This window comes from Eucyclogobius newberryi, unplaced genomic scaffold, assembly GCF_026437365.1.
Source record: "Eucyclogobius newberryi isolate DKJ021-1_F unplaced genomic scaffold, fEucNew1.0.hap1 SCAF_21, whole genome shotgun sequence".
Classification (NCBI taxonomy): domain Eukaryota; kingdom Metazoa; phylum Chordata; class Actinopteri; order Gobiiformes; family Gobiidae; genus Eucyclogobius; species Eucyclogobius newberryi.
Genome location: NW_027315846.1, coordinates 24640997 through 24659091, shown reverse-complemented (window position 1 = coordinate 24659091; position 18095 = coordinate 24640997). Strand labels below are relative to the sequence as shown.

The 18095-nt window shown below is 43.7% G+C and overlaps 1 protein-coding gene across 1 annotated transcript in view; it reads left to right on the top strand.

The window, feature by feature from the left end:
- LOC140370204 (serine/threonine-protein phosphatase PP1-beta catalytic subunit) overlaps nucleotides 1-17160 on the top strand; it is a 29888-nt gene extending 12728 nt beyond the window's left edge. Inside the window, exons 3-8 of the mRNA XM_072457246.1 lie at nucleotides 2988-3218; nucleotides 6807-6911; nucleotides 6991-7062; nucleotides 8602-8753; nucleotides 11362-11496; nucleotides 15061-17160. Of these exons, the coding sequence (XP_072313347.1) occupies nucleotides 2988-3218; nucleotides 6807-6911; nucleotides 6991-7062; nucleotides 8602-8753; nucleotides 11362-11496; nucleotides 15061-15165 (800 nt within the window). The 3' untranslated portion in view covers nucleotides 15166-17160. The remainder of the gene's footprint in view (nucleotides 1-2987; nucleotides 3219-6806; nucleotides 6912-6990; nucleotides 7063-8601; nucleotides 8754-11361; nucleotides 11497-15060) is intronic.
- The last annotated feature ends 935 nt before the right edge of the window (nucleotides 17161-18095 follow it).

Below are 18095 nucleotides of genomic sequence, written 5' to 3'. Positions count from 1 at the left end.
CGCACACAGTAACGAGACAACAATGCCACGCCTTCAATAATTCACCACATCCACAGATCATGTTGTGCGCCCACGTGCTCGGCTAACGTCACCGCTCTCTCCTCGCTGACCCATTTTAGCTGCGCGTTTAGAGGCCGCACGCGAGATAATGTTCTAGATCTGATCATGTCAAAATGTCGGGATGGGATGACTCTTCGTGCGAGGAGCTGTGTTTGAAAGAAAGAACATTGCCAAATTTATCTTGTGGCTAAAAGGGACAAGAATAACTGACTGTAATGACATCATCACTTGGTGCCATTGTTACTCAAACTGCAGATTCATAAAGGTAACCAGGTGGAACCCTAACCCCAGTAGAAAAAGCTTCAGTTGTAGTCATCTGGACTCAGTTTGAAAAAATAGACGTTTCGACTCTCATCCAAGAGTCATTGTCAATAACAGAATTTAGATCGGGAACTCCGATATTAATACTGTTCTGTGGTAAGACCCACCCATTGGGAGGAGCCTTCCTGAAGTAGAAAGAGTTGTTTGTTTCAACAGAAACTTCCCCCTGTATCTACCGAGCCTATTCAGAATTTTAATGGGCTATTAGAATCCTCTTTGTCTTTGTGAGACCCTGGCTCAACCACCCTGAGTACCTGATTAGCATCTAAATGTCCTTGTCCTGGTCCTCTACCTTTCCAGGGGTTCAGTAACCCATTATAAATAACAGGAAGATTAAACCTTAGCCCTCCATTTCTGTTTAAAGAAGGTCTTTCTTTTTTAACAAAAATAGCTTCCTTGACTCCTCTTTCAAACCATCTTTTCTCCTGCTTAAAACCTTCACCTCACCGTCTTCAAACGAGTGATTAGAGGCTTCAAGATGGAGATGCACGGCACTCTGAGGTCCTGAACTAGTATTTCTTCTGTGCTGATAGAGCCTCTTGTGTAGAGGCTGTTTCGTCTCACCTATGTAACGTTCTTTACAGCTTTCTTCACTGCATTGGATCGAATAAACTACATTGCTCTGTTTTTGAGTCGGCAACTTGTCCTTAGGGTGAACCAGTTTTTGTCTTAAAGTGTTTCCTGGTTTAAAATAAACAGGGACTTCGTGTTGTCTAAAAATTCTCTGCAGTTTTTCCGACAGGCCAGACACATAAGGGATAACCCCAGTCTGTATTTCTGAATGCAATTATACTAAAGCGTTTTCAGAGAATTCCGCAACATTTAAGACAGGCAGGTTTGGTTGGCCACAGATTTGCCCGAGAAGTTAAATCTGAGAATAGCTGTGTGCAGTTGCCTCTTGGCCTCTGTAATCTTCTGTTTCCAGGCTGCAGTTCCAGCCACGCCCTCTGCAAACAAACACACAAGGCGCTGGTGCGGGCCTTACGTGGGCTTTTGGTTTGACTTTTCAAAGTTCAACGCGCTCATCGGAATAGAAAAAGCAGAAATTATATGTAATGTAGCAAAAATGGACTTAAGTTCCAAGCAACTTCAATGCTGCTGGTTACTGTTGTTATCTGTGTTTAGATTCCTTCAAATCGAGTCTTTTCTTGTACAAACATTTGGGCTTGGATGATGTTTTGGGCTCTCCGACTGCAGCTGCAAACACGGTACACACCGTACGCGCAGTACACACACAGTACACGCATGCACACACACTAGTCAGCCAAAGACAACAACAGCTTGAGCCACAAAATATAAATCCATATGTAAGTGTCCTTTTGCTCAGTGTCCAGTCCATGCGCTGCACAGTTGTAAAGTTGTTGTAAAAAAAGTTATAGCACCAGAGAATGCATGGAATTTCAACAATAATCTGTGACTAGAGACGCTTTTGGGTTTTCATACAAGAAGTGAATGCATCGAAATGTATATAATATTGTGAAAGTTGTAGATGTCGTTTAAAGTAATAGATGCTACAAAAAGAGCTATATATTAAAAAAAAAGTCATGTTGTAAACGTTCAAATAAGGGTATAGGTGATATTTCTGCACTTTTGTGATTCATTTACACAAACATTTCACATTTGTCTGATATTTTAAGACATGCTTAACACGTTTCTGTTGGACTCGTCTAAATATCGAGTTCACAGTAAGCACTATTGGCCTGAATAAGCGAGTTTGTGAACCCGGTGGAGGATATAAAAGGCAGTATCTCTCAATCAGTAGATGAAGTGGCGTGATGTCTGAAAGCCTGGCCTGACCTTCAGTTCCCTGGAGGAGGCTGCAAATGAAACCCACAGGTGTATTTTATTGGCCCACATCTGGTCGTCCTCCTCCACGGCTCATTTCACTGGGCTCATGACTTTGTTTGAAGCACTATCATTTGGCCAATCAGCTTTTGATTGTCAGACATTTAACAAGTAGGTGGCAGTGCTGTAAAAGATGCTGCAAAATGTCCCACAAAATAATAGAAGTTATGCAGAGGACATCACAACATTCTGGAGTGTCATTTCCTTCTGTCAAAGCTCAAAACACATCTAAAATGTGAAAGCGCTGTTACAGTTTAATCACAAATATCAAAGTGTACGATGGTACTAAATATTTACCTGAAAATCAAGTAAACCACAGCAGAAAATCAGATAAACTCACATTTATCACTGATACAGATGTTTGGATCACACACAGTTGAACCTTCTCTCCTTCAATACAATGTGTTACTCATTATTATAAAGTAGAGTTGAAGTGTCCTTTATCACCTTCTGCCGTTAGCTTGTTTGCTAAGCTAAGCTCTGCACAGTGACAACAGAGAAACAACTTTCAAACAAAGGCTCCACGAACAAAAAATAAACCTTTTGATAACACAATACTGTTATTATTTATTAATTGTTTTTTTTTTTACTGAACATGATATGTAATTAGGTGTAGGGTGTATATCGAGGGAAATGTTGCAGTATTTTTTTTATTGCAACCCTAACCAAACCCCATTCACCATGATCCGTTCCCTAGTTTCAGAGACCCAACGTGAAGAAGCGTCTGTTTAAATGCCCTGTTTGTCCCTCCGTGTCCACAGGAGACATCCACGGCCAGTACACAGACCTGCTGCGGCTCTTTGAATACGGCGGTTTCCCTCCCGAGGCCAACTACCTGTTCCTGGGAGACTACGTGGACCGGGGGAAGCAGTCCCTGGAGACCATCTGCCTTCTGCTGGCCTACAAGATCAAGTACCCCGAGAACTTCTTCCTCCTGAGGGGCAACCACGAGTGCGCCTCCATCAACCGCATCTATGGCTTCTACGACGAGTGTGAGTGTCTCAAAGAAACCGAATACAGGGCTCGAAAAATTATGACCGTCGCAAATGCACCCTAAAATTATGTCAGTGCAATTGAAGAAACATATGTGGTAGCATATGTGGGGCAGAAAGGAATTGCCAAAATAAACAGCCGTGAGCAGCAGTGAAGAGGTTATTTACTTTGCCACAGAGCTAAGAGCCAATTACAAAGCCCATGCTCCGTTTTCTGATCAGACGAAGTAAATCACCTAAATGAGTGAGAGTCCTACAGTTTTCTCTTGGTGACGGCAGTGCTTGTATTTACCACTGTGATTCTAAGTGGTTCTAGTAATTCTTTACTTAGCAACGACCAGAGGTATGCCCCTGGTGGACGTAGTGTGGCAGGATCAGGAGGTATGCCCCTGGTGGACGTAGTGTGGCAGGATCATGAGGTATGCCCCTGGTGGATGTAGTGTGGCAGGATCATGAGGTATGCCCCTGGTGGATGTAGTGTGGCAGGATCATGAGGTATGCCCCTGGTGGATGTAGTGTGGCAGGATCATGAGGTATGCCCCTGGTGGATGTAGTGTGGCAGGATCATGAGGTATGCCCCTGGTGGATGTAGTGTGGCAGGATCAGGAGGTATGCCCCTGGTGGACGTAGTGTGGCAGGATCATGAGGTATGCCCCTGGTGGATGTAGTGTGGCAGGATCATGAGGTATGCCCCTGGTGGATGTAGTGTGGCAGGATCATGAGGTATGCCCCTGGTGGACGTAGTGTGGCAGGATCATGAGGTATGCCCCTGGTGGACGTAGTGTGGCAGGATCAGGAGGTATGCCCCTGGTGGACGTAGTGTGGCAGGATCATGAGGTATGCCCCTGGTGGACGTAGTGTGGCAGGATCATGAGGTATGCCCCTGGTGGATGTAGTGTGGCAGGATCATGAGGTATGCCCCTGGTGGACGTAGTGTGGCAGGATCAGGAGGTATGCCCCTGGTGGATGTAGTGTGGCAGGATCATGAGGTATGCCCCTGGTGGATGTAGTGTGGCAGGATCATGAGGTATGCCCCTGGTGGATGTAGTGTGGCAGGATCATGAGGTATGCCCCTGGTGGACGTAGTGTGGCAGGATCATGAGGTATGCCCCTGGTGGATGTAGTGTGGCAGGATCAGGAGGTATGCCCCTGGTGGATGTAGTGTGGCAGGATCATGAGGTATGCCCCTGGTGGATGTAGCGTGGCAGGATCATGAGGTATGCCCCTGGTGGACGTAGTGTGGCAGGATCATGAGGTATGCCCCTGGTGGATGTAGTGTGACAGGATCATGAGGTATGCCCCTGGTGGATGTAGTGTGGCAGGATCAGGAGGTATGCCCCTGGTGGACGTAGTGTGGCAGGATCATGAGGTATGCCCCTGGTGGATGTAGTGTGGCAGGATCAGGAGGTATGCCCCTGGTGGATGTAGTGTGGCAGGATCATGAGGTATGCCCCTGGTGGATGTAGTGTGGCAGGATCAGGAGGTATGCCCCTGGTGGACGTAGTGTGGCAGGATCATGAGGTATGCCCCTGGTGGATGTAGTGTGGCAGGATCATGAGGTATGCCCCTGGTGGATGTAGTGTGGCAGGATCATGAGGTATGCCCCTGGTGGACGTAGTGTGGCAGGATCATGAGGTATGCCCCTGGTGGATGTAGTGTGGCAGGATCATGAGGTATGCCCCTGGTGGACGTAGTGTGGCAGGATCAGGAGGTATGCCCCTGGTGGACGTAGTGTGGCAGGATCATGAGGTATGCCCCTGGTGGATGTAGTGTGGCAGGATCATGAGGTATGCCCCTGGTGGATGTAGTGTGGCAGGATCATGAGGTATGCCCCTGGTGGATGTAGTGTGGCAGGATCATGAGGTATGCCCCTGGTGGATGTAGTGTGGCAGGATCAGGAGGTATGCCCCTGGTGGACGTAGTGTGGCAGGATCATGAGGTATGCCCCTGGTGGATGTAGTGTGGCAGGATCATGAGGTATGCCCCTGGTGGATGTAGTGTGGCAGGATCATGAGGTATGCCCCTGGTGGATGTAGTGTGGCAGGATCATGAGGTATGCCCCTGGTGGATGTAGTGTGGCAGGATCATGAGGATTTAAAAAAACATCGTCAAACTCATATTTTAAGTAGCTTCTCTATGGTTTACAGTGATCCTTCGCTATATCGCGGTTCACTTTTCGCGGTCTCGCTGCTTCGCGGAGTTTCATCATGCATTGTGTTCTGCATTCTGATTGGCTAAACAGTCTCTCCACGTCTTCTCTACCTGTGTGTCAATAACTTATTGGATTAATATGCACACGTACGTAAAACCACTTGCCAAATTGAAGTTTGCGAGGCCGGTGAGAGCGCGCGTGTGAGCGTCAATGTTTTATGGAGTATTTCATTGTATAATAACTGTAAAAAAATAAAGGTTTCTACTTCGCGGATTTCGACTCCCGCGGGTTCTTCTTGGAACGTAACCCCCGCGATAAATGAGGGATCACTGTATATATAAATTAGATAAATAACAATCCCATTGTAATAAGTAGTAGTAAGATAGAGAGAGAAGAGGAGGCGTAGAGCAGATGAGCTGCAGTGAGAGGGCGGGACACTCTGGATACTTTCATGGTCCTCATCACTTAACATTTTTTAGTAAAAGTAAAAAATAAAGTCCAGGGGCGTCTTTATGTGGTGCTGCACAGTGAGACGAGGTGTTGTTGCTGCGGTCCTAAATGATCAACATGTGACTCATGGTGCAGCATTGTGTTCACTGCAATCCCAATCAGAACCTCTTTATTGTCATTGCACGAGCTTCACCGTGTTCTGTTAAATCACCTGCTAAACCTGAGTCACATCAGAACTCCACCTACAAAGGCAAAATCTAATGAATTTGCTTTCTTTAAATTTGGTTGCATGCAAAATGAATAAAATAAATGATAATCTCCAGTTAAATACAATAATTATTCATATCAATCACGTTTGTCTTAAGCTCAATTTAATTCTAAATGCGACTTGTTCATTATGGATTGTTTTGTTAACACATTTTGGTGATTTTTAGCCTTCTTAAAAGCTATTGGAAGCAGGGATGGGACGATATGGTTTTGTCACGACTGGACACACGGGTTCTCAGCAGCAGGTCCGCCTCCTCCTCTCTGCTCCTCAGAAAAGAACACACACAGCTCTCCTCTCCTCTATTTTACTACCAATTATGCCTGTCAAATGTGTTTTCTACAGACAAATCTGAAGATAATGTCTTTAAAAATGATTGCGTTTTTGCACTGAGATGCTCCGCGTGTGAAGGTGTGTCTTAGTCATTCCTGGGTCAATTTACGTCAAATAAAAAGTGACAGAAAATAAAACCCTTAAACCTTAAAAAAATTAAACTTTCCCTTGCACTCTAAAATGAAAATACAGGGCACACATCGGACCACCTTCTGGAGAATCGTCCCCTCCCTAATTGGACCATGACCCTTTGCTAACAGTGCTTCTGTGGTCTGGGATGGATTGAAATGATACATAACTTAACTATGCATTGAAAATAGACTAAAATGTTCTTATTTCATATACAAGTGCTTACTGACCGTATTGTTGTATTGTTTTTTTGCTTCAGGTAAACGCCGATTCAACATCAAACTGTGGAAGACCTTCACAGACTGCTTCAACTGCCTGCCCATCGCTGCAATCATCGATGAGAAGATCTTCTGCTGCCACGGAGGCAACCAGCACTTTTACTCCCACTTACTATGTCCTTTTACTGTGAGCCTGAATCTAACTGTGTTCTGAATGTGCTGTAGGTTTGTCCCCTGATCTGCAGTCCATGGAGCAGATCCGCAGGATCATGAGGCCCACAGATGTACCAGACACAGGTACTTTCTGCTCACGTTCATATTCTCACACTTATTTATGGAACATCATCGCATTCAAGGAGGCCGACTAAAAATCAAACCATAATGATGGGATTTAAATGTAACTAGTCGTATAATGTCTGAAATAAACATTGTGTTTTTGTGGCGCTTATATTTAATTTTAGTCTTTTGCCTCAGAATAAAGACTGGATTAAAGTTTACAGCCTGTTCTGTTAGAGTCCAGCAGCAGATATTACTCTCATATTACAATGAGGTGAATATCTGCCAATATCGGTACTGTACCAATATATCGGTGCACCACTAGTTGTTACAAGTGTAACTTATAGGGCTATGAAACGTTTGACACCCATTATGCTCCATGTTCTCACATTGTTCCCTCCTCAAAAACACCTGAAGTCATTTTGAGCTTGTTTCATTGATTCTGTTTGCAAGGTCCTCTTCTCTCACAGAAACACTGTAAAGTCAAAGATCGATATAGGGTTGGTCTCCTGGGCTGTTTACAAGTCCATAAACCATCACCAGATTGTTCTGAGCTTTTCTGCTTTTCACGTTCATTAGAACTGTGGTTAGCTTGCTTTTGTATTATTTATTTCTGCATAGTAATTTCCTCTGCTGCCTGTAGATGGCATGCTAGTACCAGTTCTGATAAAGAAATGCCTAACTGATGAAATAACGTTGATGCCAATGCATCTTATAATAAGGAAAATTATGGAAATTAAGGAAAATGATGATTTGTAAAAGCAGCTTTATAACAATAAGTGACATTTAACAATATATAGCATAATTTACTCAAGACAAACAGTGTCACAAATACAACCACGAGTCTTGAAACAAACTCTTCACTTCTAATTAGTTGCCGGTTACATCGATTTGAAAGAATAACATCAAACGACAGTATAAGTCTACAATACAACATTGACTTCACCAGAGAAATCCTAGTTTAGTTGTTGGGACTGTAATAAAAGGACTGTTGAACTGTTGTTTATGCCCTTGTAAAAGCCTTTATGGGCTCACTTAAATCTTGTGCCAGGACCAAAACAAATCCTTGGATAAATCAACATTAAATTGGACTAAATTAGGGCATAAACAAAACTTCCTGGGGGCGCACAGCGAATCTGACAAACGTCTAATTGTAGGAAGACCCAGTCACAGCCGCGCATTTCCAGCACACGTCTTAGATTCTGAACAAAATGTATTGTAACTTAATTTGCCTCAGTTTCCTAGTTTCCAAAATAAGAATATTTTGTATAGTTGACTAGTCATGATTAGTCTAGCCATAAAGTAAAGGAAATGGGTGTAGAGAGAGAAATACATTTGTGACAAATATTCTGCCTGATACATTTTAATAATCCAGGTTTAGTTAACTCTCATATGAACTGCTAAAAAAATACAAAAATCTTATGCACGTCGGAAGATGTTTGTAGATGTCTAAAGTAAACCACACGGGTCACATCTTTTATGTAGAAAGTGACCCAAGGAAGACACGACCTTGAGCGGTTCACTTACGACCTTTGACCCTTGTGCTTGACCGTTCCCCAGGCCTGCTGTGTGACCTGCTGTGGTCCGACCCGGATAAGGACGTCCAGGGCTGGGGAGAGAACGACCGCGGAGTCTCCTTCACCTTCGGGGCAGATGTGGTCAGCAAGTTCCTGAACCGCCACGACCTGGACCTCATCTGCCGAGCGCACCAGGTGACCACGCCCGGGGGCGGGGCTTAAGCAGGGCAGAGCGTTGGCAATGTTAGAGGTCAAAGGTGGCTTGAGTTAAGAACACTGGTTTGGTGGCGTTGACAAGTTTAGATTTATTTACTCAAAACCCCAGTACATTTTAGCCCAAAAAAAAAAAAAAATTAAATCATAATTTCATTAAGTTTTTTGATGTTTTTTATGATGGAAATGTTCTTCCTTTGGCTATAATCTTCCAGTGTATGGCAGAAAGTTACTGTTCGTTTAAGTCTTGAATTGATGTCTTTCAGAATACTTTACTCAGTACATTATTATTATTATTTTAACCCATAATTTGTACCTGATTTTTCGTCTTTGAAACATAAATTAAAGGCCGTGGCTGGAGAGTCACGGCCATTTGACCGCGCAGTTTCAGGGACCGCGGCATTTCCCTTATAGCCCGTTATAGCCTCATGGCTAACCCTAACCTTAACCCTAACCTTAACCCTAACCTTAACCCTAACCTTAACCTTAACCCTAACCTTAACCCTAACCTTAACCCTAACCTTAACCTTAACCCTAACCCTAACCTTAACCCGGCGCGGTCTAAAATGGCGCTAAAACGCGGTCAAATAGCGGCGCAGTTTCAGGAGCCGCGGCGCGCGGCCGTTACAAAAATAACATGGCTTGTTTGGCCGCGCGCTGCGGCTCTAAATTAAAAACAGAACTAGTTAATTTTAAACTCTTTGCAGGATTCCACATGTCGCTCACTTGCCTAATGCCTTCTGAGCATCTTAAATATTCACTAATGATTTTATAAGCACTTTTCATAACTTTCAGAGGCCACCGCGAGTATTCCGTCATGGTAAAGCTAACCACTAGCATGCTAAGGCTGCACTTCCTGCTCCACTCTGTAATTAGCAAACACCAGACAGTGGTCTCATTTTCACCTGAATAGATGCTTTTACATGATATCTGTACTGGGGCTAAACAGATTGTTACATGAAAGACATTGGGTACTTTAACTTCTTCTCTTTCCTATTGGCAAATCATCTGACAGAAAAAACAAGAATAGTTTTTAAATCAATCAGAAAATATAGCGATGTGGCAGAGTGTTCAGCTTCTGATGGGGAAAACAGTTTGATTCCCAGGACACATGAGGCTCTTTGTGTGAGGCTCTTTCTCCATGGCGACCTCCACAGCCCCATCTCTGAGTCAGGGGGACAGTTTGTCTCTCCACATCTTCTCACGTGTCCTTGCGTTTCCCACAATATAATATCTCACTGCAGCGACAAATATGTGGCAACGACGTAATGTTTTTCTCCAACAGCAGGTGGCGCTGATGAACTGTGGAGAGGACTTTTATAAACAAACTATAGTCCTGAACGCTTCATGGTGTCACATAAAGGGACAGAAAGAATAGGATTATTACAGCCTTTGGCCAAAAAAGGATGCATTTATGTTCATTTACACAAGGCTAAAATAAAGCTAAGCTAACTGCTGTGCATGACTATCACAGATAAAATATGCATGTTGAAAATAGGGGTGGGCTGTAGTGACAACGATGGAAAAATATAGTATTTTGGAGTAAACTGAGCTCTTTCTCCTCTTGTGATTAATGACTGTGGGCGCCGTGCCGAAACAAGCCCCGTGTGAAACAAGCGCCACACAGTTCTGTGCGCTCCAAACGCCACAGATTCACACGGTTTTAATTCAATATATGGATTAAATGACTCAAGGTAATAAAATAATCAGAGCGCTCCCCTTCTGGTGACTGGAGATGCAAACTCTACAAACAAAAGCTCCTAAAACAAGCTCTCACGACCTCACGACCTCTTCTGCCTCTCCACTGCGTCATTCACACTGAACACAAGCCGCCTGTCGCCAAATCTCAAGGATAGATAAAGTCTGAGTGGCAGGCTAATCCTCCAGGTAGTTAGTCCTGCCCAAACCAGACTCTAGATCTGCACAAGGGCCCCTGGGCGGGGCTGCTCCTGACAGGTTAAGGATTGGGTCAAATACAGAGGGCACATGTTATCTGAGCAATAATAAGTGCATCCTTAAACATTAAGACTGAATTCAAACCTGCATATATTCATTTCACTTTGTGTTGGCTGCTCTCTGCACACACACACACCACACACCACACAACACACAACACACAACACACAACACACAACACACAACACACAACACACACCACACACCACACACCACACACCACACGCCACACGCCACAACACACACCACACACCACCACACACCACACACACCACACACAATAAGTGTATATAATAGTCAGCAATAGTCTGTGTAGTCCAGAGAACAGTTCTGATTTCGAAGATACGACCTACTTGTAATATATATTTTAAAACTTGCATTTTACATAAGCTCCTATGGCATAAACCTGACTTCAGTTTCAAACTTTAGAACAGTTGAATGGCCTTTTCAGCCTGGTGTTTAGTGGCACTCAGGGGCAGCACAGCTCACCAGACTGTAACGAGCTTTACCATGGCGACGCCGCTGCACTATACTCTGTGTGACGGCACAGCCAGGCTCTGGAGCTGGCTCATGATTAGTTTTTTAGCTTGTATTGATTTCTCTGGGCAGTGGAATAACGCTGTGCTTCCGACAGGTTGTGGAGGATGGATACGAGTTCTTTGCCAAACGCCAGCTGGTCACCCTGTTCTCTGCACCCAACTACTGCGGAGAGTTCGACAACGCAGGCGGCATGATGAGCGTGGACGAGTCCCTCATGTGCTCCTTCCAGGTGAGCGGCCCCTGCAGCGGCCCCTGCAGCGGCCCCTGCAGCGGCCCCTGCAGCGGCCCCTGCAGCGGCCCCTGCAGCGCCAGGGTCACTGTCCAGGGCCTTTAGTGAGGGCTCTTTATTCTTTATCCTGTATCTGGGCAGCTCGCTTCTATTTCTGTGGCCCTCAGAGGCAACTGTTGTTGTGATTTTGGGCCTTACAAAAATAAATTGATTTGATGATTTGATGATATTTGAATTCAGTGTTCATTTTGGGGGAGAAAAAAGAAATAAAGCAATTTGGTCAATATTTATTTTCAGTTTTAGTGAGGTTTTGGTTGAAAATGTCATGTTAATTAATCCATAGTAGTTTTATGCAACCAGAAAAGATGTTTTATTTTATTAGAATCAGAATCAGTTTTATTTGCCATTTTCTGTGAACAATTCACAAAGTAGGAACTTGCTTCAGCGTTAATGTGCAACATAAAGCAAGGTCTTATAATAATGATGATTATTAGGCCCGAGCGCCACAAGCTGGTGAGAGGCCTATTAATCTCGTAGGCCCATGCAAAGCACGGCTGCGAAAGTGCGCACGTAGTGCGCACGAAATCGAGCGCGAAGCGCTCGCCCACTTCCAAACACTCACTAACGCACTCCTCCACTCATGCACGCCCCGTGCAGACTAATTAGTAGTAGGAAAATGGAACATTACCGTTGCGCACTAAACGAGCACTTTACATTGGGATGACGACCGCTTTGCGCTAAGTGTCTCACGAATACGTTCCCCATCTCTTGCATGTTCCGTGCATATAAGCATGTAATGCAAAAATGTAACATTATTACTGTATAGAGGGCCAAGAACACAAAGTGGGCGGAGCCCACTCAAAATTAACGAAAGTACCCGTCAGTGACCAGGGACCCACACCATGAGGTAGGAAAGCGCGAGCGCGTTCCGAAAATGTATAGTTTATGATATTTGAAAAATGGGAAACATTGTTTTCACATCGGAATATTATTCTTTCTTCTTCTTCTTCTTCTCGGGACAAACCCCCTTATTTTTCACCCAGTGAACATTGACGAAAAGTCACAAAAATTTGCACACTTCTAAAAATCGTGCCTCTACATTCTGGCTATTTCCCTTTTCTAAAATAAAAAAAATTGGCGCGTCAGCGCCCCCAAATGTACCAAAAATGCATTGAGAGATAGGAAATGACCCATGATCGTAGAATCATGAAATTTGGCGCAGAGGTAGATGGTGACAAGAGAAGTAAAAAATATTATTATGGCAACGCCGTCCGCCCAACCAAATGTCGGCCATATTGGTTCAAAAATGGCTAAGCATGACTCGGGAGTTTTTCCAAACGTCGTACTTTTACGAACTCCTCCCAGGGCGTTGGCCCTAAAAAGCTTGAATTTGGTGAAAATGCTACTGAGGAGTGGGACATCAAAAGTTATCCAAATTACATTGATACCTCTCACGGTCTCTGTGCGGCGAAGCCTCAAACTGTAGCAAGAATTTCAGAAATCTCCCAAATTTAACATTTCTGCCGTTTGCGCAGATAAAGTCCGAATTGCGTCAAATTAGAATCAGTTGTTAAACTCTTTGCCCTAAACCTACTTGAAGTGAAATTAATTAATTTGGCGCCACAGCGCCCCCTACAGATTTTATATGGAGGTTAAATGTTTAGTTTTGCGAAATTATATGAAATTTGACACACAACTCGATTTTGGCCCCATCAAAAAAGTCAATGAGACCCATGTCATAATTGTTATGGCGTTGCCGTAACGATGACCAAAACCTCCCATGTTATTCCAATGGGGAAATCGCCAGAACATGTTTACACTTTAGACTTTCACGAACTCCTCCCAGGGCGTTAGACATATTGACCTGAAATTTGGTGAGACTCATCTTCAGGGGTGGACCATCAAAAGTTATCCACATTTTTATTCAAAGAGTCACGGTGTCTGTGCGGCAAAGCCGCACATTTTGCCAAGAATTCAAAATAAAATTGCTTTTTGATGGTAAAACAAAGGGGAGAAGATGTGACAGCGTCACAGATTCAGCAGTAGATGTAATAAAAGGACAATTGGGGCGCGTCAGCGCCCCCTCCTCGTGCTGCGTGGCGGCGGCGGCGGCGTGGCGAGGGCCGATCATTGCCGCTTGCGGCTTTAATTATTATTATTATTATTATTACAACATTTACTCACAAATAATCCACTTAAAGCAGAGCAAATTCATTTTCATTTTTTTTTTGTCCAGCGCTGCAGATGAAAGAGCCACTCCAGTGTTTAACAGTGAAATGAGCAGAGCCACAGGCCTTTGGTGCAACTCGCGCTGTATTACCCAAACTTCCCATCTTCTGTTTACCAGGAACAAAGCGAACGTTCAGCCTGCACCAGCCAAAAAATGCATAATGGAGAAGAAAAAAACATAAGTAGCACTACATATACTAGTAGCACTACACCAAGAGAATGAAATGCGGTTGCAAGTGTGAAAATAACAAATAATATCACATAAGTCGCTCTGTAGTATAAATATAAGTCGCACCCCGGCCAAAACTATGAAAAAAGGTGCAACTTATAGTCCGGAAAATACGGTACAATCTTGTGACGCTGCGGCTAAAGCAGAAAACACACTCGGCTTCATTGTCTCTTTACTGTGAAGTCATTGGGCACATTTCCACTTATTAAGGGATCATCTCAAAATGGGATGTGACTCTTGTGGAACCTACATTTCGTCTTTTTGTTGCTTTGAAGCTTCAATACATCGTTGTGGCAGTAATTGTTTGAAAAGCTAAAAAACTCTCTCAGCAACGAGCATTAGGCCAACATTAGGCGGCGGGTGCGGCGCGAAGCACGGGGAGTGCGTACGGGGGGGTGCACAGGGAGTTCGTACGGGGGAGTGCGTACGGGGGGAGCACGGGGAGTGCGTACGGGGGGAGCACGGGGAGTGCGTACGGGGGGAGCACGGGGAGTGCGTACGGGGGAGCACGGGGAGTGCGTACGGGGGGAGCACGGGGAGTGCGTACGGGGGGGAGCACGGGGAGTGCGTACGGGGGGAGCACGGGGAGTGCGTACGGGGGGGAGCACGGGGAGTGCGTACGGGGGGGAGCACGGGGAGTGCGTACGGGGGAGCACGGGGAGTGCGTACGGGGGGGAGCACGGGGAGTGCGTACGGGGGGAGCACGGGGAGTGCGTACGGGGGGAGCACGGGGAGTGCGTACGGGGGGGAGCACGGGGAGTGCGTACGGGGGGGAGCACGGGGAGTGCGTACGGGGGAGCACGGCGCACCGTGGCCCGTGCGCACGGTGCGTTGTGATCACGGCGCGAGGGAGCACCCGCCCCGCTCTCCGCGCTGGCCACGGCGGGTCGCGCCCCACTATTTGAGGACTGTTTTAGCTCAAGGTTTCAGACTTAAATAATCGTACTCGCTTTACGTTCCCATGTGGAAAAGTCACATTTCGTCCCTTTTCTGAGGATCTAGTTTTGGCATGGATTGGTATCTGACTTCGGACCCTTTTGCCGTGTTTGTGGTGAGACTCGAACACCGTTACTTACCTCTGACCTCCTCCACGTCTGCCTCCTCAGATCCTAAAGCCGTCGGAGAAGAAGGCCAAGTACCAGTACGGTGGGGTGAACTCTGGCCGGCCGGTGACCCCCCCGCGCACCGCCCAGGCCCCCAAGAAGAGGTGAATCCCCAGCTTCTCCTGCTCCTCCCCCTCCCCCCCTGCATCACCCAGGGGGCGTATCTAACCAAGCCTCCACTGACGGCTCTTTTCTTAATGTGTCCGTGTACATACATTCGCCGTGTATTCATTCTCTTGCCTGTTAACGTCGGTATTTTTGATATTATTAACCATTCTTACAGTGGTGGACTTTTGAATTTTGAGGTTCTGTGTTGTATAATAATATTAAAGACATGTCTTCTCTTCTTTTGAGAGGAAGTCAGAATGTGTTTTTTTTTTTTCTTTTCTTTTTTTCTGAAAGTTCAATAGATATGATATTGTTTTTGCCTTGATCGCTCTGAACTGTAGAGACGCCTCCCGATGTATTTAACGGACTGAGATTCCTGTGCAATGTTAAATCAGAAAAACACATGTATTTTTTAAGGTTTTAATCCTTTGCATGTGCACGTGTTGTTGTGCACTAACCGTTTGTCTGTTCTGTTGGGCAGAAGGCATTGGAAGGGTTCATTGGGTTAGGACTGTGAAAAGACCAGCGTGATTGAAATGTGACTTCAAATGTATTAGACATCAGACAAAAATATGATATTACAAATGATATTTGTAAAAAAAAAAAAAAAAAAAAAAAGAAAGAAATTCAGCAAATTTACAGTTTTTACAATTTTTTTTTTTTTTGGAGCAGCACTGGAAGTCTGCAAGTGAGGTGGTGTTTACAGGCATTTGGGTCTTATTGACAGGACTAATTTGTCTGTTCACGTTTGAAATAGAAAAAATCAGGTCAATTGGCTCGATTGAGAAGCACTTTGATGTTATGTTTATGCTGTGCTGCGGTCGTCCTCAGGGGTCGGACCTCGGACCTTAAAATTACCTTTTCTGTGACTTTGTTCCAAAATCCAAAATGCAGATCCAATTAAGTTAATTTATGACCCAGACAAGTACAGTACAGTACAAAACTTATAAAATGTCATTTGAGTGTCGATTTTCTTGTTTTTTGTTTCATGTAGCCGTTAGCAACATTAGCATTAGCGTGCATTTATAACCTCAGAAGCAGCACAGGAGCAGGTTCACTGACAGAAGAATATGTGAAAATAACTATCACTGTCACTAATAAAGCTGTCGGGTTATTTCTGAGACGTAATGCTCTCCCTGTGCATATTTACAAGTATATTAGAACCCGAGGACGACCAGCACCATTAGTCCCAAATGACAGGTTGTCCGATTCCCCTGATATGATGGGGCCTTGTTCGGCGTTTGCACGTTCTCCCGTGTCTCGTAGATCCGTTTACGCCGGGTCGCTTATCCTATACCGCCGACATGCACACGCCAATACTCCAACAAAGTACTCCTGACCTTGAATCTGGATCTAGAGAAGCTACTTGTAAGAAATGGTTCATGAAGTCGTAGGCCACAAACGCCCCCTCACTTGAAGACGATGTCGTGTGAAGATGATGAAGGCGCTTTACCATCAATTCTTCAAATATATATATTTTTCACCATTTTGGGACACTTGTTAATTTCACTAACTGATTTGAGGTATATTTATGGACAAAAGACTCAATGTTATAGATGCAAAAATGTGTTTGAAAGCTGCATATCTTGTCTTGACTGAGTTGGATCTGACTTATAGCGCCCCCTGGTGTTGAAGTAATGTACAACAGATTTTATATAAATAAATGGAAGTTTACAGGTCTGTTTCTGTGTAGGATGTTAAAGGGTAAATAGCATTTAACAGTACACTATCACAAACCGCTGCTCTTTTGAGAAACTGTTGCCTCTTTTTGATTATTTTTAATATACTTATCCATCTTTGGTTTGATTGCTCTTGGAGGTAAACACTTGGTTGTATTTTTGTTTTCTTTTCCCAGTGTTTACCTTGTATTTACATAATTTATTTCCTAAACTTCAGAATAAATGTATTACAATGAGGTGTTACCAAAAGCTGTTTTGCAATTTGTACAAGTTTGTTTGAAAGTCTATACGGTTAAATAAAATCGATGGAAACGAGTATTGTGGCAAGTGTACTTTTTATTTGATTTACTTTGGCATAGAATAGTAGTGGGCACAGTTACTTTCACTACAGTAACTTTATGAATAGTCCATTGCTGTCATCACCTTGTATCATCAATATGTCAATAACTTCAATACTATTTTTGAAAATTGTTAACTTTAATTTAGACTTTAATATGATTTTGTAATGTATTTCTATGATATAAACGGTATGTAAGGTTTCATCAACACCAGCCAACCACCAACATCTGTCTCCAGATAAATACAGTATGTTCAAATTCACTGTTAACAATTGTAAAGTTGATTTATTTCCGAGTTGCACGCAATTCTTTCAAAAATAATTATTTTTTTGCTTTGTTAGTATTTTTTTTAACTGTCCACTTTTTCAGTTTACGTACATCCAGAAAATCTAGGGCTACTTTGAATTATTTAACTTTTTCATATATTTCGCATTGATCCGTGTCAAAAAATAAAACCTGGGGAAAAAAACACACGATTAAAACAGAAATATTTGTAATCCCCTAAGTAAAAAAAAATTGGGCAAAGTTTGAATTTTTATGGCATTTTGAGTAATATCGATTTACAAATTCTTCTTTCCATAACCCCACTGTGTACATATTAGATTCAACAACAAAAAACTAAAAGTAATGCATTTAAGCCTGACTTTATCATTCAACATTTTCCAACTTTCTTTTAGTTTTCTTTTAAGTTTGTTCCCCTGGGCCCTCACTCAGTATTCAAACCATCTGTTTCCTTAAACTCCTGGTATTCTAATCATCAATAATAACCATCATCAATAATAACCATCATCAATAATAACCATCATCAATAATAACCATCATCAATAATAACCATCATCAATAATAACCATCATCAATAATAACCATCAATAATAAATAGGTGCACAGATCTTGCCCCTGCAGCAGCTTTAAT